This window comes from Tursiops truncatus, chromosome 1 (genome assembly GCF_011762595.2).
Source record: "Tursiops truncatus isolate mTurTru1 chromosome 1, mTurTru1.mat.Y, whole genome shotgun sequence".
In the NCBI taxonomy this organism is placed as follows: Eukaryota; Metazoa; Chordata; class Mammalia; order Artiodactyla; family Delphinidae; genus Tursiops; species Tursiops truncatus.
This window is the reverse complement of record NC_047034.1, coordinates 131327441-131350115: the sequence shown is the minus strand read 5'-3', so window position 1 is coordinate 131350115 and position 22675 is coordinate 131327441. Positions and strand designations below refer to the sequence as shown.

General features: G+C 37.9%; 1 protein-coding gene across 8 annotated transcripts in view; it reads left to right on the top strand.

The window, feature by feature from the left end:
• PATJ (PATJ crumbs cell polarity complex component) overlaps positions 1 to 22675 on the top strand; it is a 359130-nt gene that overhangs the window by 70420 nt on the left and 266035 nt on the right. For all 8 annotated transcript variants that reach the window (XM_073789059.1, XM_073789054.1, XM_033865626.2 and 5 more), the window contains exons 15-17: positions 8979 to 9113; positions 13752 to 13913; positions 17149 to 17280. In XM_073789059.1, coding sequence (XP_073645160.1) covers positions 8979 to 9113; positions 13752 to 13913; positions 17149 to 17280 — 429 coding nt within the window. The remainder of the gene's footprint in view (positions 1 to 8978; positions 9114 to 13751; positions 13914 to 17148; positions 17281 to 22675) is intronic.

Sequence of the window (22675 nt, the reverse complement as noted above, 5' to 3'; positions counted from 1 at the left end):
AAATTGAAGGAGAAAAAGCATATGATCATCTCAATAGATGCAGAAAAAGCTTTTGACAAAATTCAACACCATGTATGATAAAAACCCTCCAGAAAGTAGACATAGAGGGAACTTACCTCAACATAATAAAGGCCATATGTGAGAAACCCACAGCCAACATCATTCTCAATGGTGAAAAACTGAAATCATTTCCAGTAAGATCAGGAACAAGACAAGGTTGCCCACTCTCACCACTGTTACGCAAGATAGATTTGGAAGTTTTATCCACAGCAATCAGAGAAGAAAAGAAATAAAAGGAATGCAAACAGGGAAAGAAGAAGTAAAACTGTCACTGTTTGCAGATGACATGACACTATACATAGAGAATCCTAAAGATGCTACCAGAAAACTACTAGAGCTGAACAATGAATTTGGTAAAGTAGCAGGATACAAAAGTAATGCACAGAAATCTCTTGCATTCCTATACACTCATGTTGAAAAATCTGAAAAAGAAATTAAGGAAACACTCCCATTTACCATTGCAACAAAAGGAATAAAATACCTAGGAATAAACCTATCTAAGGAGACAAAAGACCTGTATGCAGAAAACTATAAGACAGTGATGAAAGAATTAAAGATGATACAAACAGGTGGAACGATATACCATGTTCTTGGATTGGAAGAATGAACATTGTAAAAATGACTATACTACCCAAAGCAATCTACAGATTCAATGCAATCCCTATCAAACTACCAATGGCATTTTTCGCAGAACTAGAACAAAAAAATTGCCCAGTTTGTATGGAGACAGACCCAAAAGACCCCGAATAGCCAAAGCAATCTTGAGAAAGGAAATTGGAGCTGGAGGAATCAGGCTCCCTGACTTCAGACTATACTACAAAGCTATAGTAATTAAGACAGTATGGTATTGGCATAAAAACAGAACTATAGATCAGTGGAACAGGATAGAAAGCCCATAGATAAATGCATGCACCTATGGTTACCTAATCTTTGAGAAAGGAGGCAAGAATATACAATGGAGAAAAGACAGCCTCTTCAATAAGTGATGCTGAGAAAACTGGACAGCTCCATGTAAAAGAATGAAATTAGAACACCATACACAAAAGTAAACTCAAAATGGATTAAAGACCTAAATGTAAGGCCAGAGACTATAAAACTCTTAGAGGAAAACATAGGCAGAACACTCTATGACATAAATCACAGCAAGATCCTTTTTGACCCACCTCCTAGAGAAGTGGAAGTAAAAACAAAAATAAACAAATGGGACCTAATGAAACTTAAAAGTTTTTGCATAGCAAAGTAAACCATAAACAAGATGAAAAGACAGCCCTCAGAATGAGAGAAAATACTTGCAAACAGAGCCACTGACAAAGTATTAGTCTCTAAAATATACAAGCAGCTCATGCAGCTCAATATCAAAGAAACAAACAACCCAATCCAAAAATGGGCAGAAGACCTAAATAGACATTTCTCCAAAGAAGATATGCAGATTGTCAACAAACACATGAAAAGGTGCTCAACATCACTAATCACTAGAGAAATGCAAATCAAAACTACAATGAGGTATCACCTCGAGCTTCCCTGGTGGAGCAGTGGTTAAGAATCTGCCTGCCAATCCAGGGGAAACAGGTTCGAGCCCTGGTCTGGGAAGATCCCACATGCCTCGGATCAACTAAGCCCGTTCACCACAACTACTGAGCCTGTGCTCTAGAGCCTGCGAGCCACAACTGCTGAGCCGGCATGCCAGAACTACTGAAGCCCGTGCACCTAGAACCCGTGATCTGCAACAAGAGAAGCCACAGCAGTGAGAAGCCCATGCACTGCAACGAAGAGTAGACCCCGCTCGCTGCAACTAGAGAAAGCCTGCGTGAAGCAGTGAAGACCCGATGCAGCAAAAAATGAATAAATTAAATAAATTCAAAAAAAGAATGAGGTATCACCTCACACCAGTCAGAATGGGTATCATCAAGAAATATACAAACAGTAAATGCTGGAGAGGGTGTGGGGGAATCCTCTTGCACTGTTGGTGGGAATGTAAATTGCTATAGTCACTGTGGAGAACAGTATGGAGGTTCCTTAAGAAACTAAAAATAGAGCTACCATATGACTCAGCATTCCCACTACCGGGCATATACCCTGAGAAAACCATAATTCAAAAAGAGTTATGTAACACAGTGTTCATTGCAGCACTATTTACATTATCCAGGACATGGAAGCAACCTAGGTGTCCATCGACAGATGAATGGATAAAAGGATATGGCACATATATACAATGGAATATTACTCAGCCATAAAAAGAAACTAAATTGAATTATTTGTAGTGTGGTGGATGGACCTAGAGACTGTTATACAGAGTGAAGTAAGTCAGAAAAAGAACAAATACCCTATGGTAACACATATGTATGGAATCTAAAAGAAAAAAAAAAGATTCTGAGGAACGTAGGGGTAGGACAGGAATAAAGATGCAGACACAGAGAATGGACTTGAAGACACAGGAAGGGGGAAGGGTAAGCTGGGACGAAGTGAGAGAGTGGCATGGGCATAATATACACTCTCAAATGTAAAATAGACAGCGAGTGGGAAGCAGCCGCATGGCACAGGGAGATCAGCTGGGTGATTTGTGACCACCTAGAGGGATGGGATAGGGAGGGTGGGAGGGAGACGCAAGAGGGAGGAGACATGGGGATATATGTATACGTATAGCTGATGCACTTCGTTATACAGTAGCAACTAACACACCATTGTAAAGCAATTATATTCCAATAAAGATGTTAAAAAAGCTCAAGTATCACATGGGCCAGACAGGTAACATCAATGATATCTGAAATGAAAAAATGACAACTGATGCTTGACCTTGGTGTTAGGTAGCTGAAGCGATCCTTCAAGATATTTCTGTACAACGGAGTGTGTAATGTGTGTTTTATTTTTTTTTTAGTTTTTTGCGGTACGCAGACCTCTCACTGTTGTGGCCTCTCCCGTTGCGGAGCACAGGCTCCAGACGCACAGGCTAAGTGGCCATAGCTCACGGGCCCAGCCACTCCACGGTATGTGGGATCTTCCCGGACCGGGGCACGAACCTGTGTCCCCTGCATCGGCAGGCGGACTCTCAACCACTGTGCCACCAGGGAAGCCCATAATGTGTGTTTTTTAAACATTCAGAATTAAAATTTTATTTTTATTTTTTTTGGATGTGCCTTGAGGCTTGTGGGATCTGGTTCCGCCACCAGGAACTGGACCTGGGCCCTCAGCAGTGAAAGTGTGGAGTCCTAACCACTGGACCACCAGGGAATTTCCCAGAAATAAAATTTTAGTTGGGTGAGAAAAACTAATATAAATCAAGCTTTACTAGATTGTTTGATTGTCTTGCATAACCTCTGCGTGAACATACCTAACTTTTGAGGGTACTATCCTGTGTTTCACCGTTAGTTTAAAAGTTGTAGCCTCATTCTTGAAAAGTTTGTTTTTTATTTGTGGTAAATGTAGTAACTCTTTGTACCTAATCTTTAAACTTAAATGATTATTTAATATCTCCATTGACAGAGAGAGAGAGACAGAGAGGATATGTGTGTGTGTGTGTGTGTGTGTGTGTGTGTGTGTGTGTGTGTGTGTGTGTGTGTGTGTTTTAAGAACCAGTTATAGGGTTCTTTCTGCTGTGTTTTATATTTTGTTCAGATTTTTTGGAAGCATCCTCCCCATTCCCACTGACATAGCTATTCCTCTCCGGAAGTTTTTTTTCCCCCGGAGCAACATCATTTATATTCCTACTTGAGCGTTTTGATATCTTGTTTGAGGGACCTAAAAGTAGAGCTTCTAGTGAAATGAATGAGCTGCAGCTTGTTTCCTGACAGGTCTCTCCACTCATAGGTTCAAGGCCTCTAGCGTTCTTTATTTTTTAAAAAAATAAATGAATAAATTTATTTATTTTGGCTGCGTTGAGTCTTTGTTGCTGCATGTGGGCCCTCTCTAGTTGTGGCGAACGAGGGCTACTCTTCCTTGCACTGTGCGTGCTTCTCATTGCAGTGGCCTCTCATTGCAGAGCACGGGCTCTAGGTGCATGGGCTTCAGTAGTTGTGGCGCTCGGGCTTAGTTGCTCCACGGCATGTGGGATCTTCCCGAACCAGGGCTCGAACCTGTGTTGCCTGCATTGGCAGGCAGATTTTTAACCACTGTGCTGTCAGGGAAGTCCTCCTCTAGCTTTCTTGATCTCATTTGATCTTCATCATTTTAGTGCTGATAGTAAATCACACAGTGGTCACACTTTCCTTGGATATATTTCCTTGTATCCTTTACTTGTCACATCAGGATCATGAAAATCCCGCTTCTCATTAACTTTGTAGATTTAAATAGGACCCCTTGCAAAGCATATTGAATAAGCATCTAAAAGCATAACGTGCTCTGTGTGTGAAGGCATCAATCATCTGTCTGTTGCACCCACTCCTGTGATTTTAGCCCTTTCTGCTCTCAGAATTCCGAAAGGGTGGAAAACCGAAAGAGACAGATGAAACGGTTGATTTGCTTAGTTGCAAAATGCAGCTGGGACAGGTAATTAAACAGTCCTGCTCCCACAGAGAAACCTGCAGCCATGTAACATGAAGTCTCAGAAACCCAGCTGTATTCAGATTTAGATGCAGAATGAATATTAGGTAGGCGTCTTTTAGATTGACAGATTTTGTAAACATCATTTCTGGTTTATTTGTTCAGTGTGATTGAAGATGGGGCATATGTGTTCCGTTCATGGCGCACATTTCTAGGGAGTATGTGGTGTTTTAGATATCGGGGGGAATAGCCTAGAAGGGCATCCTGTATCTGGTGGGCAAGGGATTCCATGGGTGAGCCTCTGCTGCTCTTCAGTGCTCCAACCTGTTCCTGACATCAGCTGTTCCATAGATGTGGGGAACAGAGCAGGATTGATTAGTAAGGGGCTGGCAGGGGAGACTGGAATCAGTTCCCTCCTTAATCCTTTTATTTTTTTATGAGGACATGCTATTATGTAAGTAGCAAATTGTGTGTACAGCAATGTCTTTTAATTTGGGCACTTATTTCGATGCAGAAATTGCTACCATCTACTCAGTTGCTCAAACCAAAAATTTTGCAATTACTTTTTTCACTAACCTCCCACAAGCAGTCCCCAAGCAGGCTCTTTGTAGGGCTGACTCATTCTTTTTTTTTTTTATCTTTGTTCACTTTATATCAGTTGAGATGAACTTTTTCCCCTTAATTAAAAAAAAAATTTTAATTATTATTTTTCATATGCTTATTTTCCATCTGCATCTTTTTTTAACATCTTTATTGGAGTATAATTTTTTTTAAAGGGCTTCAAATACTTGGCTTTTTATTTATTTACTTATTTATTTTTGGCTGTGTTGGGTCTTCATTTCTGTGCGAGGGCTTTCTCTAGTTGTGGCAAGCGGGCGCCACTCTTCATCGCGGTGCGCGGGCCTCTCACTATCACGGCCTCTCTTGTTGCGGGGCACAGGCTCCAGACGCGCAGGCTCAGTAGTTGTGGCTCACGGGCCTAGTTGCTCCATGGTATGTGGGATCTTCCCAGACCAGGGCTCGAACCCGTGTCCCCTGCATTAGCAGGCGGATTCTCAACCACTGCGCCACCAGGGGAGCCCTATTGGAGTATAATTGCTTTACAATGGTGTGTTACTTTCTGCTTTATAACAAAGTGAATCACTTATACATATGTTTCCATATCTCTTCCCTCTTGCGTCTCCCTCCCTCCCACCCTCCCTATCCCACCCCTCTAGGTGGTCACAAAGCACCGAGCTGATCTCCCTGTGCTATGCGGCTGCTTCCCACTAGCTATCTATTTTACATTTGGTAGTGTATATATGTCCATGCCACTCTCTCACTTCGTCCCAGCTTACCCTTCCCCCTCCCTGTATCCTCAAGTCCATTCTCTAGTAGGTCTGCATCTTTATTCCCGTGTTGCCCCTACGTTCTTCATGACCATGTTTTTTTCTTTTATATTCCATATATATATGTTCTCACCTTAAATGTCCCCATCTCTGTGAAACCTACTCTGACCAACTTTTCAAACAGCCTCCACAGTTGTGTCTGATGTCCTGACCCTGATTAGCTCCTTCATAGCACTTATCACAGTTGGTAACTTGGGGTTTATCTTTCACTTGTTTGTTGGTGCATTGTTTATTGGCTTACTTGTTTTGCTTGTCTCTTCTCGCTCTCTTGCTTGTTTATATTGTCTGTCTTCCATCCTAGATGTTACTTCCGGAGGGTAGAAACTGTTTCTTTTTTTCATCCTGTAATTCCAGCCCAAAGCTCAAATCCTTGCACATAGTTTTACACTCTATAAATATATGCTGGGTATCATGTCCAAACTAGATTGTAGATCAGTGATATGCTGGGAAATGTCTAGCCCTCAAAAAAAAGAAAAAAAGGCAACCCTAATTTGTAGCATTTACCAATACCTGTGGTATAAATAGTTCCACCGTGGCAGATTTCAAGCAACCAAAATGACAGCAGTGAACACTGAGTTAGGTAATGATTCACAGTTGCACTTCATTGATGCAGGTTTCTCCATGGGAGCAGGACTATATTGTTACCTGACCTACCTGCATTTAGCGCTAGACAAATCAACCATTTCATCTGTCTTTTTCAGTTGTTCATCCCTTTGGTATTCCCTAAATTCTTAGATAGAGAGTGTTTCCACCATACATGTATAACAGATAAAAGTCACTTCAAGAACATAGATAAAATGCGGTCAAAATAATTAGGAAGTGATGGATTTTCGGTACTTACTACATTTATTTTTTTATTATTATTATTATTTTTTGTGAAACGCGGGCCTCTCACTGTTGTGGCCTCTCCCGTAGCGGAGCACAGGCTCCGGACGCGCAGGCTCAGCGGCCATGGCTCACGGGCCCAGCCGCTCCACGGCATGTGGGATCTTCCCGGACCAGGGCACAAACCCATGTCCCCTGCATCGGCAGGTGGACTCTCAACCACCGCGCCACCAGGGAAGCCCACTACATTTATTTTTAATATTATTTATTTAATTGTAATCTTATAATTTCATATTTAATAATGGCTGTCATTAACAACTGGCTTGCAGAATTCCTGAAAATTGAAAAATCTGCTCTTGCAAGCATACTTTAGCACAGCACTGGGGATGACCCACAGGTGGACCCACGGACCACTCCCTGCCCTAGTGTTTGGCTCATAAACAAAGGAAGGAAGAGAGTTGGCAGAGATGGATGGGTAAAGTGTTACTACAGAAACATTTCTCAGAGTTTTTATTCACCTTTTAGTGCTAAAGAAACTGACCCTAATGTCTCCTAGCTTGATATACAGGATTTGGTACAATGACTAAACAGAATGAGGTGGCAACAGTGAGAAATAAAGAGATCACAGAGAGGCAACAAGAGTAAAAGCAGTCTTACCCTCGCGTTGCTAGAATATCTTATTGCCAGAGATGGCTGTAGATCCTGAAGTGCTTGGTGGTCAAGAGCACTTACTTTTCAGAAAATTAGCCCAAGGCCGGGAATCCCTCCTGCCTGTTTTAAGCCATTGAGGCCTTAGTCAGCTGGATGCCTTGCCACTTCACATTTGTCTATTTGTCTGGAGTGGGATGGAAATGAGCCCCAGGTGGTGTCTGAAGCAAGGCCTGTGGAACTCTGAGGGCTCAGAGCAGATGACTAAGGGGAGGTGATAAGCTCCAGGATAAGTGATCGCAGAGGAAAGGAAATAGGGAAAGAGCCATGTTGTGGATGCATTGCCACCTTGTGTAGGGTTTTCTCCTTAGCAAATATACAGTTAGAGATGGGCCTGGTATTTTGGATAAACAGACTATTGTAGTATCATTTACCATGTTTGAGTTTATACCACAATGAGAAATCATTAATTCCAATTTTGAAAATCAGGGGAATGGAGTTTGGTGAACGCCTTTGACTTTTAGAGCCAACAACACTAAGACACTCATCTTTTTACCTTGACATTGGCTGGAATTTCTTAATGCTTGGCTCATACCTGAACCTATATGAATCCTTCTAAGTCAACAGAACCAATCCTAGAGTGGAATAATGATTGCCTTTCTTATTATACACCCATACCTCCCCCAAATCAGAAATTGTTCTCTCTTAAGCTGGTGAGATGGAAAAAGACATCTTGAAAGAGGTACCATCTTTCATGGATTAGTTCAGATAACATGTAATGAGCCCGTGTTCAGATGCTGGGTACTATTTAGGGCCTGAGGCTATAGAGAGAAAACATACCGTCAAGCAGTCGGGGGGCAGTTAAGAAAATAGGAATTTTTGTGTGTGTGTGTGTGGTACGCGGTCCTCTCACTGTTGTGGCCTCTCCCGTTGAGGAGCACAGGCTCCGGACGCGCAGGTCCAGCGGCCATGGCTTATGGGCCCAGCCGCTCCGCGGCATGTGGGATCTTCCGGACTGGGCCACGAACCCGTGTCCCCTGCATCGGCAGGCGGACTCCCAACCACTGCACCACCAGGGAAACCCAGAAAATAGGAATTTTAAAAGCAGTGTATTGTGAGCTGTGATGGGGATATGTACAGTGTGATATTGGACCCCAGATGGAAGCAGATTAGCTCAGATATCAGGAAGGGCTTCCTGGAAGTGATACTGCTTTAGTATTGAAGTGTGAGTGAAACTTAGGTAATATAAAGGAACTAGATGTCCTGAGGGATGGGAAGCCCTGCAGAAAAGTGAAACACAGAATACATACTGGGAACTATAGGAAGTTTGGAGCTTAGAACTGGAGACTTTGTACGTCTGTCTCTCCATTCCCAAGGAATCTGAGTGGACAAGAGTGAGAACAAGATGACAAATGACTTCATGTTTTACTTGAGGCTAGTTTTCCCCTTATTGTCTCTTTTGGGATTTTGGTGATCTGATTCAGGGGATGGGGCTTCTGTGTCAAAAAAATACTTGATAGAGGATTAACAGCCAGATGTGTCCTTGTTGTGTTTATATTACTGTTCTGTGTTTTGTTGCAGCTGCTGCCCATTCACACTCTGAGGCTTGGTATGGAGGTGGATTCCTTTGATGGGCACCATTATATCTCTTCGATTGCTCCAGGTGGTCCTCTTGATACACTGAACCTCCTACAGCCAGAAGATGAGCTTCTTGAGGTAAAATTTTTGAGGGGAAAAAGACACAGGGCAGGAATTTTTAAGTTGTAGGAGAATGTGTTCTCACCAGAAATCCACAGAGTTACATCATCAATACCAATGAAATGTGAGCTACTTATATTGGAAAATAATTGGTGACTGTACTTAACAAAACTGTGTTGTGTACTTGAAAGTTGCTGAAAGAGTAGATCTTAAGTGTTCTTACCACACACATAAACAGACACACACACACACAAACTATGGTAACTATGTGAGGTGATAGAAGTGTTAACTAACCTCATTGTGGTAATGATTTCACAATATATATATCAAATCATCACACTGTACACCTTAAACTTTTACATGTTATATGTCAATTATATTTCAGTAAAACTGGGAAAAATAAAGATGAGGAAAAATACTAACAACTTATGTAATGATAAGTGAAGTAGATAACGTACTTTCAGTTCATTTTCCCCATCTTTTGGGACTCCTGAGATGTCCTTTTGAGTGCTTATTTAAATGATTAACTGAGAAAGAAGCTAATGTCCTGTTTTAGTTTGATATCATAATTAGTATTTTTTTCTTCAAAATTCTTTTTAAGAATCTAACCCCTGACCCTTGTTCGGAACATGTAGTCATATTTATTTGCAGGTTTTGTTGGTTATTTCTAGTAAGGATTAGAGCTGGATAACCTCAGGCTTATGTGTTACTGACTAACATTCAGATTGTCTCCTTGGGACTCCCTCCCCGCCATGATGGCAGCCTCTACCGGGCTCACTCAGGCTTCTCAGCCTCTCTGCAGTCAGAGCAATTCTAGAGCACTTCTGCTGTGACATGACTGCCTTGAGAGATTTTGTTAGATTGGAAAGTTCTATAGCCAACACAGCAGACAAACCAAGCAACAACCCTTAACTTTACAGATACGAAAACAAGGCATTGATTTCCCCTAACTTTATACACTGGTAGAGTGATGACTTTAGTTCATGTTTTCTAACTCCCATTTCACTGGTTTTTCAATACATCACACTACTTTCTAAGCTTCTAAAAATGATACACGGAATGGTCAAACTTTGAGAAGGCTGTGTAGAAGAGGGTTCTCTCAAGTTTAGATCCACAGGAAGTCCTAGGTTGGGTTTAATAGAGTCAACCTAGTTGCTTGAGCCAAGATTAGAATCCCATGGGCCTTGAAGTAGAGATTTCTTTCTAAAATTTATATTTGCTTAAAGTGGGATGGCAAGAATAGCAAATAGGTTTCTTGTTGGGTTTTTTAAGTAGCGTTCAGTCACCTGGAGGAGTATGTTGAGAATTCCGAGTTGAATTTTGAGGTCGGAGAGAAAAATGCTGTGACTATTGGCAAATTTTATCATAAGCATGGGAGGCCAGGTCCTGTTTTAAGATGTAGTAAATGGCTTATTTTTAGAGGTGTTCAAGTAATGATACTGGAATGCTTATTGTGGATTAATGCCCTAGAATTTACACTGTCACTTACGGGTTTTTTGGTGCCGAATCATGTCTTTCTCTTCTTATTTGCAGAGTATATGACATAACTTTGTGGTGTCACACATGATAATCTGCAGATTGGAGACCATTTGGAAAACATTGCCATAACATGTAGCTATTACGTATTGAGAAATGAGATATATTTATTTGAGAGATATGGAAATATGAGTAAAAACCAGTTTAGTTTACTTTTTTGTGGTAAATAAACATAAACTGTATCATTTAAAGCATTTTTAGTCTACAACTCAGTAGCATTAAGTATAATTCACTACTGGTACCTGGTAGGTGATAAAGAAATGTTGGCTGGATCTGAGTAGAGCAAGTGTAGGTGATCTCAGCCATCAACTGAGTCCTTTGTGCCTTAGCCGAGATTGGAATTCCATGGGCCTTCTCCCTTGTAATAGAATGCGATGTAATGAGGTAGCATGAAGACTGGTTGAATTCACAAGTATAGATTTCTAGTGAAAGAACTTGGGATAGGGAAAGAAGCACAGGTTTGCAAGTCAGAGCTGCTTTTGGTTCTGAGTTTGCCACAGCTGAACTGTATGTCCTAGCATGTCACTTTTTTTGAGAATCATTTTCTTCATCAGTAAATGCCTATTTACTCTTACTATTCACTCTATGTTTGTGAGGATCTAATGGAATATTGTCCATGTAAAGATAATGCTTTACACATTATCTCACTGTGAGATACTGGCAACATGACCATCATGAAAAGACATAAGCAACCTTTATAGGATAGAATTGAATGGGGATTGAATGAAGTAGTGGGACAATACTTGTCCAGTATTATGTACTTTGCAGATGAATACATGTGTATGAGTTTTCTAGTCACAAAGTCTGAATAATTGAGACTTGACAGTACTTAAGAGGTTTGAAGAGTCTAGAAAAATATTGTGAACTCTAAAATAAAAATTGGCTTCTTCCAGCCACATAGCACAGGGAGATCAGCATGGTGCTTTGTGACCACCTAGAGGGGTGGCATAGGGAGGGAGGGAGGGAGACGCAAGTGGGAGGGGATATGGGGATATATGTATACGCATAGCTGATTCACTTTGTTATACAGCAGAAACTAACACAACAATGTAAAGCAATTATATTCCAATAAAGATGTTAAAAAAAAATTGACTGCTTCTGAGCAACTGAATACAGAAATTAAAAAGTCTCTGTAAAGTTAGCCAAATAAACTCCTGAACTGTATGTGTGTGTGTGTGTGTGTGTGTGTCTGTCTGTCTGTCTGTCTGTCTAATGTACTCCTTAGAGCTTAAAACTAGGAACACAAATATGCTTCAGGGTTAGAACATTGTGCCAAGTCTCAGCCCAGAGCAGCTATTTACAGCAGCCATAAATCCCCTTAGATAGGAGTTGCTAATGGGAAATGTGACCAATCCCTTTAGCCATATAGAGTGGTGAGGAGGACTACCAGGCATTGCTATAATAATTGGAGACAATTCAAATGAATAAATAATGAGCTAAATAAATATTTAAATGTACACCGAGATAAAAACCTGAAAAGTGATTTTCAAATTTGTTGAAGTAATGTGAAACAGAAGCTAAAATACTTGTGCATGAGTAGCATTCCTGCTTTGATTGTATCTATCCGCTTGCTTTATTTTCAGTATGTCACTCCCCATTTGGTTGATTTTAGAACTTTCTGTGCTCATGGCACTGGTTGGCACCATGGACATGGTGTGACCAGTGGCAAGTACCTCCCTCCCCATTTTTGTGTGAAGATTGACTTGCAGTTCTTCCAGGAAGAACCTTTCATGTGCTGCTGAACTTGCTATCTGCTGGACCCCTTCCTCAGTCATAAAGTCCTGGGAGACAATGTTTACTTTTTAGGACTAGCTCCCTGAAACACATGTGGGCCTCTTTACTATGTGGTGATTTCTTTGTAAATAATTAAAAGGCAGGCAGATTATGTCTGGTCTGATGGCTAAGTGCTGGGTATGTTACAGGTGAGAGTGGTTCCAAGGGATGAATGACTCTGGGCTCAGACCACTGTTGATGGGATGCTTCCAAAAACCCACTGTGCTCTTATTCTCTGAGCAATTTTGACAGATTTAGTGGAAACGTTCCTCCCAGGAAAGTCAACCCTGCCAGTTGTCTGGACATTAGCATTGCACCTGTCAGAAATTAAGGCCAGACCGGAAATACTTTTAAAACGAATAATGCTGCTGAACCCTGCCGGGAAGGTAGGAGTCAGAAGTGAAAAGATTATATGTTGCCTGGATTGTGTTTATGCCTCAGCTTTTTGGGAGTGGCAGACAGATGAGAGAGCTCCTTGAGCTAAAGTCATATATATAAAAAATTAGAATAGACATGTTTCTAAATCATCTTTGGTGCAAAGAATTGTTACTATGCACTATATATAATATGAAATTTAGATAATCTTTTGGTGATAAGCATTAATCGTTAATAAGGAATAGTTGATTATCTTTTTGTTTTTCTAAACATGTGGGAACCTTGTATAAAACAATTTGAAAATCTGACACACTTCTTACACTTGATGGCTGTGTCAGCAGAGTATGTAAGAATGGATCTGAGGCAAAGTTATGTGTATTTCTTTTCTACAGAGGTGATTTTTCTAGGATGGTATTAAGAGTTTATGGGATGTGAAAGAAAATTGTGAACTGATGCTAAATTTTGACGGCCAAGTATCCTAGATTTTGTTACCTACACATTGTAAGTTGAGCAGTTTTTAACAGCCTTAAAAATTAGTGTTAATATCTCTATTGATATGCTTACAAAATGAAAAGCAAAAGGAAGCGGTCTTAAGAAGGCTATCATTGATATTTAGTGTGTTTAAGGAGAGATGGGGAGTAGATGAGAGAATAACAACATTGTGGTATAGAAAGGACAAAGCAGGGAGGTGTGAAAAATTAGGCAAATCACATACCCAGTAATAGTTGTACTCTGAGCACATTTTATACTTTATTCACCCAATTTCAGTAAAACTTTAGCCTTAATTTTTATAAATTTTAGGGATTTCTGTTTTTTTGTACTACTAAAATGATTAAATTTAGGCCCTTTGTTTACAGGGAAAATAAAACGATTATCCTGTTTTCACTTTGATAGATTGACGTAAGCAAGAGATTTTTGTTTTTTTTTTCATTTGGGGCCTCCTCAATTCTGACTTATCCCTTATCTTTCTAGGTCAATGGAGTGCAGCTCTACGGGAAATCTCGACGAGAAGCAGTCTCCTTTCTTAAAGAAGTGCCGCCCCCCTTTACCTTGGTTTGCTGTCGACGGTTGTTTGATGATGAAGCCTCTGTAGATGAACCAAGGACCACTGAAACCTCTCTTCCTGAAATGGAGGTACTAAATGAATACTCGCACTGTGGTTCCCATAGGCATGCCCCTTCATCAGGGATGTCCTGAGAGTGTATTGTGATATGAAGGGGGAGGGAAAAACCTTCCTCTTTTGTTTGACAACAGTAGCTCTCAAAGGCAACAATGCATAGCTTTTCAAATTGTTACTATTCTTTAATGTCATGAAACTTTACTCTTTTTTTTGGTAACTTGAAAGGTTGGTAACATTAATGTGCATGCACTTTGATTTTAGAAAACCTTTTTTTAGTAATTACCTGAGCTCCTTACTTTTGGCTCCCAGTTCAACTCAGTTCATCTTAACAAGTTTAAGATGTTGGTAAGTATTGAATAGCTAATGGACTTCCCTTTTTCAGAGCTTAAAAAACATGAAGATCTATGACCAATTTTGAAATGAGTAAAAATTGCTGTAAGAGCCTTCAGAAGGTCAGAGAATAAAATAACACTTTCTGTGCTCCCGGTAGTTTTTTTTTTTTTTTTTTAAAGAGCATTGTAATTATGAAAACAGATTTAAGCACATGATTTTCTAAATTATGTTTTTGTAACTTTTATATCACTCTTCCCCTTTCCAGACTCTTTTAGATTATAATTCCATTAACACCAGTTTTGATACACAGGGGCTTCCCTTTTGCTTACCTACGGTCTGATTTTCAAGGTACATAGACCCTAATGTTGCCTCTGCCACTTAATGATTTGAATGATTGAGCAAATAACTTGATTTTCTGTTGATCTTCTTCCTCTGAAAAATGAAGATACTTATTGTACTTACCTCATCTGTGGTGAGAGAAGGAAATGAAGTAATGTGTGCAAAGTTCTTAGCACAATGCCTTGCGTAAGGACGGTGCTCAGTAAAAATTAGCTGTGGCTGTTCTCAACTCCTCCTGTCCACCTGTCCTTTTTTGTGATTTCCTAAAATACAAGAGTGTAGCACTGTCCTGTAGTCACAGATACTTTAGTGTATATTAAGTTTGTTTTTCCAAGAGGACTGTCCGCTCCTGTGGGCAGAGGCCAAATCTTAGAATTATTTTGTATCTCTTGGTGTTTTTATTCTTTACTGCACATATACAAAGTGCTTAGTAAATTATTGATTGTTGATTGATAATTTTTTTTAATGCTTATCTTTGGTAAACATGTTTCAAGGAAGGGACTCAAATGCCACACTTTTATGATTCTTGCAATCTTTACTAAAATTAAATGTGGGTGATAGCTTACCTCTATTGATAAAAATGCCGTTAATCTAATCTTACAGGGTGTGTAAATCACCAACTCCGCTTGCTGACTCTGTGCTCCCATCTGTCATACTTTACCACAATGGGTAAACAACAGCTTTGAATTATGCTCAATGTCATCCTTGCTGCCCATTAGTTGATTGCTTTCTATTCTGTAAATACAGGATTTATGCAGAATTGATTGTATCAAAGTGATATATTTCTGGTTGGAGTATAATATCTTATATATGTTGGATGCCTTGAAATTTCTATAAACTTGGGTTTTAAAATTATATGTGGTTTCTTAAAATCCTGGCTCTCTTTTCTGTCTTTTTTCATTTATCTCAATATGATCTTAGGTTCTTAGACCCTATATTGTTAAGCAGCTCAGACAAAATTCTAATGCTTATTAATCAGTAAAGGTATTAAATGCCTCAGTAGAACATCAATCGTATTGTATTACCATTGTAACTTTACTTTTTATTGGAAAGTATGTGTTTTCTTTTTAAATCTATCAGTTCCTCACATCAGACTGATATAAACAGATGTTTATTGATCCAGAACGTTCCCACTAATTTCAAGTTCTGTAATTCAAGAACCAGGAAATCGTTCCCATGTTTAGATTTAATCCACCATGTCCTGCAGGGACAGTTTGAGATCGGGTCCAGCCCTCATTTCAAGATGTTTTTGTATTAGCTATGGTGCCTTACTCTTCCATAATAGAGGGGTCCCTCTGCCTGCCACATCTGCCAGCTTTGATTCCGTTAAATGGGTTTTCTTATACAGGTCACTCAAAATTATATTCATAGGAAGTACATCATTTTATTTTATTTACTTCCATTTTATTTACTAAGATCGTTCAAAGTTTTTAGAAGTAGACTTCTTAAAGACTATTATTTAGTCTATAGCTTAATTTAAAAGAGTTTCAAGGGAAGGCCTCTCAAAGGTGGGTGATTGATTCATTATGTATTGAACAAACATTTATGAGCGCCTACTGTAAGCTGCGCACTGTTGCGGGTTGAGGGGATAACCATGGTAAACTCTATGACAGCCCACACCATTCTAGCCTAGAAGCCAGGCATTTTGTTAATTGTTAGGGCCACAAAGAAAAAGAAGATAATTCTTGAGCCTCAGATAGAAGTTCAGAGTATTTGGGGAAGATAAATCACATGAATATAATCCAACACTATAAATAGTATAAAAGCAGAAGGTTGGAGCAACTATTCTCCTTCTGCGTAGTCGACTCATTGACCGTCTGTCGTTTAGCTTCCTAGAATTCCATGCGTCAGTGACTCTTTTCCCTGAAAGGAGGGAGCTTGGAATAGGGGATGTGCGGGTGTGGAGTCAGGGAAAGCAGCTGAGGATCTGTGTACTGAGTAGTTGTGTTGACCTCCTTCCTCCAAGATCAGGTTTTCATTATTTCAACTCTGATTTTTACCTGTTTTTAGACTTACATGATTTCCAAAGACTTGGATTTTTTTTCACCTTCTTTTTCTAGTAAAGTTTTTCTTGAAAACTAGGAGCCAACAGAAGTGGTATCTCTCTGTCCTGTCCTGGCCTCTGTGTCGGTGTCTTTCTCTCTGTCTCTCACTGTAATTATGAATTCAGGTATTGCTACTTAAATATCTTAAAAGCTTTGATTTTGTGTGATGTTTTCATATCTTCTTAAATTGCATATTTTTCCTTTTATGCTTCTACTGGGATGACAGAACTCATTTTAGTATAAGAGGTCAGTGTTAATACTTTGAATGAAACAGACACTTGAACGTAAAAAAAAAAAAAACAAAAACTGTATGAACAACTTGTTTTTTTAAGTGCTTGAATTTTCATGAAGGTTTTATACTAAAGTATATGTGCCCCAGTGCATGCCCCTTTTAAAAAGATTAAAAAGAAAAACTATGCATGCCAAAGAGTATCCTCATTTTGAGAAGAAACTATGAGATTCCTGATACGTTAGTTTTTTTCAAACTTGAAAGGACAGTGTATTGAAGCATTTATGTTCTTTGGTATTTCAGGCTGACCACAATATAGATGTCAATACTGAAGAAGATGATGATGGGGAATTAGCCCTGTGGTCTCCTGAAGTCAAGATTGTTGAACTAGTAAAAGATCATAAAGGCTTGGGATTCAGCATTTTGGATTACCAGGTATAAGAGCCTGTTCAGAGCTTTTTGGAGCAATTAGTTTGTATTATAGTTATATGAAGTAGTAATTGTTTAAGACATCCACTGACTTAGGCAAAACTGAATTATTTGATGTATAATGCTACTGTCCAAAGGTGGGGTGTTATAATTTCTGTTGTTACCATTACAATTGATAGCTCCCTTAGTGAATAAAATGATAGATGATGTAATAAGTGGACATAAGGGAAGGAATAGTTTTATACCCATGGATGCTTTTAGAGACTGGAACTTGATGAATTTTTTTATATGGAGGATTTTTTCCTCCAGCTTTATTGAGGTATATTTCACATACCATAAAGTTCACTCATTTAAAGCATACAGTTCGGTTGTTTTTAGTATATTTGGAGTTGTGCAACCATCACCACAGTCTAATTTAAGAACATTTTCATCACCCCAAAAAAGAAACCCCATACATATTAGCAGTCATTCCCAATTCTCACTCTCTTCTCCCTTCCCTTAACGTGAAGGTTTTTATAGTTTTGCTTACCTATTAATCTCAATGAGTGTAACTGAGTAGAAATGTTCTTGGTGAAGTTTATATTTAATATAGAACCTATAATATTTCTGTATTTATATGTACCCCAATTATAACTACCGTAAAGTTGCTGATGCATTTGGTTTGGGGGTGGCAATGTGAAAGGTCACAGCAAGACATCTATATGTTATACCAGTTTACCAGTTAAAGTATTTTTAGACCATCTGACTATCATGGGGAATTAAAACTGTTGGCAAGAAATCTCTTCACTTTTAAGATGCATATTTTAATACATTAGTGCTGCCTAAAGACACTGTGGTTTAATAAAGCAAAATGTACTCTATCAAAGCACATAAAATGCCAAGTGATATAAAAATCAATTTTTTTAATAAGGCAATCAGGAATAGATTGAAAGAAAAATACTTTGAGCATTATGTAAGAACATTAAATTCCATATTTTGGCAGTGTGCTTTAAGATTACTGAAATAGATTATATCTATTTTATTTTTGCTGGCATATTTCTGTGCCAGATAACCCTCTTCGTTATTGGAAGTTCTCTTTGGAATATTATTGAATTATGAGTTGTTGATTCCAAAAAATGCATATTTTGGGAAATATCTTTTTCAAGAAATATTAATACTGTAAGATTCTGGAAGTTTATGTATTGGTTAATTATTAGGGCATATAATTATAAAGCAAATGGCACGTATTGATACTTTTTTTTCCCTCTCCAGTGTTGCTGTATTACCTAGCACATAGTAGGTGATTGATAAACATTTGCAGAATGATTGAATAAAGTTTAGGTTAGCCAAAATTAATTGGGACTAAATGAACATATTCAGTGGGTTTTTTTTGTTAACATGTTGAAAACTGGGATTTAGTTTAGAAAACACTTTCAGATGTGGTTTTAGATATTCAGCTACATTTTCATTATCATTGGAATCTATATGTTTTTGCATTCTTATAAATATATCATAATGATTGCTCTTACCCTCTTAAAAAAACATTATCTGCAAGTTTTGTATTTTGAATATTGCACATGTTAGAGAAGTGCTTCAGAAATTAAAAAGATAAACAAAAAGTTCAGTAAAAGATGGAAAGAAAAACTTGATAGTCTTTAACAGTGTAATCCCTGCTTACGAGAAAAATTCCTTTATCAGTTCTGAGTTTTACACTTAAAAAAATATATATATATGCATTGTAACATACCTTTGGTTTTTTTTGGATTTTATTTTTATTTGTAAAATTCTAGATGTCCCCCTATCCCATCTTCCTCATAATCACCATCACACATACTGATGTTTATTTCTGCACAGATTATATGAAGTAATTTTGCTGCAAAAGAAGTGTTAGATATTCTTCTTGCTTTTGTGCTTATTGGAGAACTGATAGAAAAAAACTTCATTTTCTAAATGCTACTTTGATTCACATTAAAGGACTCAGCTTATTTATTTCTACAGCTAAATCTTGGAAGGAAAAACATTCAGTCTTAAACTGAATGTTCTTCTTAAGTCAATCTTAAATACACTTATAGTTGTACACAGCACGTTTTCACCATTTGTCAGTGGTATGTAGAAATGTTATCCCCGTGACATTTAGATGACACGTAAACACAATTTAAAATTTGGTTTTGGGCAAGTTAATTAATTGGTTATACCACCTCTTGTTGTAATTAGGTAATAAATTCTAAAGTTCAGAAATATTTTTTTCAAGGCCAGGTGAAGTTTTAGCAGAAGCCATGAAAGGCCACGTTCCTGGTTATTATTGAATTTGATGCTTCTTGTATGAATTTATTAGGCATCTGAATAGGACTGATGCAGAGCTTCACGCTCACTCCCAAGCTTAGAATAGTTTGTATAAGAAGTGCTGTAGAAACTTCTTAGCCACAGTGAAAAGATTTTAGTGTAGTGGGAGAGTTTCCAGGTTATAAAGGACCTGTATTAGCAGTATTGAAGAGATTGAAAATCTACTTTGGTATTTTAATTTCAGTTAACCACTTTTCTCACTACTGAGTTTTTCTCTAGAAAAATAAGAACTCTGTCAAGAGCCTGACAAAATTATATACAATATATATTTTGTAGGTGCTTTTAGAATTTCTTCATCTATAAAATGGGGATAATAATGTTTAGCTCAAAGGATTATTATGGTTTAAGTAAATTAACATGGAAAGAAGTGGGAAATGTTAGATTATTATGGAAATGTATTATTAGTAATAATCTAATTTAGAAAATAAACACAAAAAGTCTTGATATTGTCCTCAAAGATGGAGCCATACTACAATATGTTTGTGTTCTATCAATTTTTAACTAGTTAGATTAGGAAAATTAATAAGTAGATGCTTTTAATTAGTAGATGTTTAGTGAAGTCTAAATTTAATTGTAAAATTACGCTCTAAAATGCAGCCAACTCTTGATGAGCCATATGTGAATTACCCATTTGTGGATTATTGGCCAGAAATTTGCTTTTTACGTAAATTGAGCCAAGCTTTAGGAAGAGATGAGTGAGAACATAAAGGATCTTGAATTGGCCACGGAACGATGGGATGGCAGTCTGGATAGGGGATTCAGTGATCCACCAGTGATGGAAATTGTGTAGTTGAGCAGAGAAAATAAGCAGGTCTCTGTACCTGCAATGAAAGAGCTGAATCTGATATACAGTTCTACAGCTCAGTCGTATGGCCAAAGAGGAATGTGTGGCAATTCATTTTCATGAAAGGCATTTTAAATAAACTGGGGGAAAGGAAGAGGAGAAAGCAACAGGGAAGACTTAGTAAATATGATTCAGGTTGTTAGTCTCATTAAATTTTAGGGTGAAGTGATTGTAGCTTTTTTGGCTGTGATTTGAAAGGAGGTAGGATATTTGTTAGTCTCAACTGTGCCTAGGCATTGCTTCATGTCATGGCTCGTTAAAATCTGGCCCTGTAAGTATACCATATTAGAAGAGTCCTTGGTCACTGTAACGTCATGCCTTATAAGATCATATCATAGAAAACAGAGGTGTGCATAGTTTGTCAAAAGCATGAATATTATGGCTTAATTGTGTACTCTGTTTCTAAGCAATATAGAACTCTTCAGAAATTTGGTTATAACTTTTATTAGTATAGTTTTTTGCCAGTTTCTAGGTATGATTACATACTGTGCCCTAGTTATCTTTGTCTTGATTCCCCATTATTTATGTGTAATGTCTTTATTCCTTGGAATATCACTAATGCTCATATTGATACTAATCCTAATATTAATCCAAATAATTAATACAAATCCAATAATAGCTAACATATAGTGAGTGTCTGCTGTTTGCTAGGCACTCTTCTAATTACTTAATGTTTTCCTCACAAGAACCATATGAAATATGTACTATCATTATCCTCATTTTAGAAGTGAGGAACCTGAGGCACAGAGAGGTTAATTAACTCATCCAAATTCACACAGCTAGTATATGGCAGAAATAGAGTTTGAACTCAAGCAGTCAGCTGCCAGAATCTAGGCTTTTAACCACCACACATACTGCTTCTTTACTTATGAGTGGTATTTCCTTGGGTATTTTATTACAGTGAGTCCCTGTAATAAATTTATTGCAGCAGATCTTCCTGTTTTGTCAGCTTGCAGAACAATTTCATATCTTAAAGACAAGCTGCTAGATACTATCTCATTTTCAAATGCTTATATGAAAGTTTAGTAAGTATTAAAAATTAATATAGTTTGCTTATATGCACTGTGTAAGAGCTAGTGTTTATTGCTTTAAATGAAAATAATTACAAATTTGAGTCCTAAATTAGTGCAAGTAATTTGTTGTGGGCTAATGTTCAGTAATGAAGCAATTATTAGGTAGTCTGATAGTCTGTAATTTTTAATTCCTACCAAAAAGCTTGAAATAAATTTTTAACTATGTGGATTTTACCTTCATTTGACCTTTTAAGTCAAACATCGCAAGTGGATATTTTCTGGTGTTTTGATTTATGTTGAACTTTGAATAACCCCTCATGATTATAATTCACTGGAAATGTTTAACGTTATCCAGTTTTTGAACATTAGCCATGATATTGCCATTCTTGATACTTTTGAATTTCAGTGATTTAGCAGGTAAAATTTATTCTCCTCCCTCCCACATCCCATTCCTCAGTTCTCTCCCTTCCCGATATGGGGACTGAACTCAATTTTTGTCAAAGCAGATATTTTTGAAAGGCTTTGGGTTTATCTCAGACACTGAGAGAGATAAAAATAGAAAGCATAATAGCACAGCCATTGAGAGGTGATTCATATATAAATACTCTTAGTAACACTTTAAAAAGCTGTTTGAAAGACCAAAGGCAAAAGATGGCTGATTAAAAATAATAGTGAAAATATTCCTCCCTATAAAAATTAACAGTGATGAATTTTTCTTGGAAGAAATGGGTTATAAAACTTAAATAGTATGAATATAAAAAATTGCAGTATTGCTGAGTCTTGGATATGTTATGCCTCAGTATTTGTGAGAAGAACCTAGTGTGCAGTTTCTGCCTGACTACTCTGTTAAATGGAATTCTCCTTAAAAGATTTTTAAACATCATATGAAGGGAGTGTATACGTTTCATGCATGTGGTTTGAGTTGACTTTTTTCTTATCATGTGCAACAGAATGACTTTCTGTGCACATTAGAAATGCTTTAAAAATAAGTAATATATACATAGGGCATAAAAATTCAAAGGTACATAATGGTATCCTGTGATGAGTATATCTACCTCTGACCATAATCCCTCATTTTTTATCTCCCAGATAAAAACTCCTGTTTTTCTTGTCTATCATCCCAGAGATATTTTATACAGACATGATTGTATAAGTGGTAGTTTGCTGGTTGTTTATTTTTTAATACATAAATGGAATATGTCATACACGCTTTCAGCATATT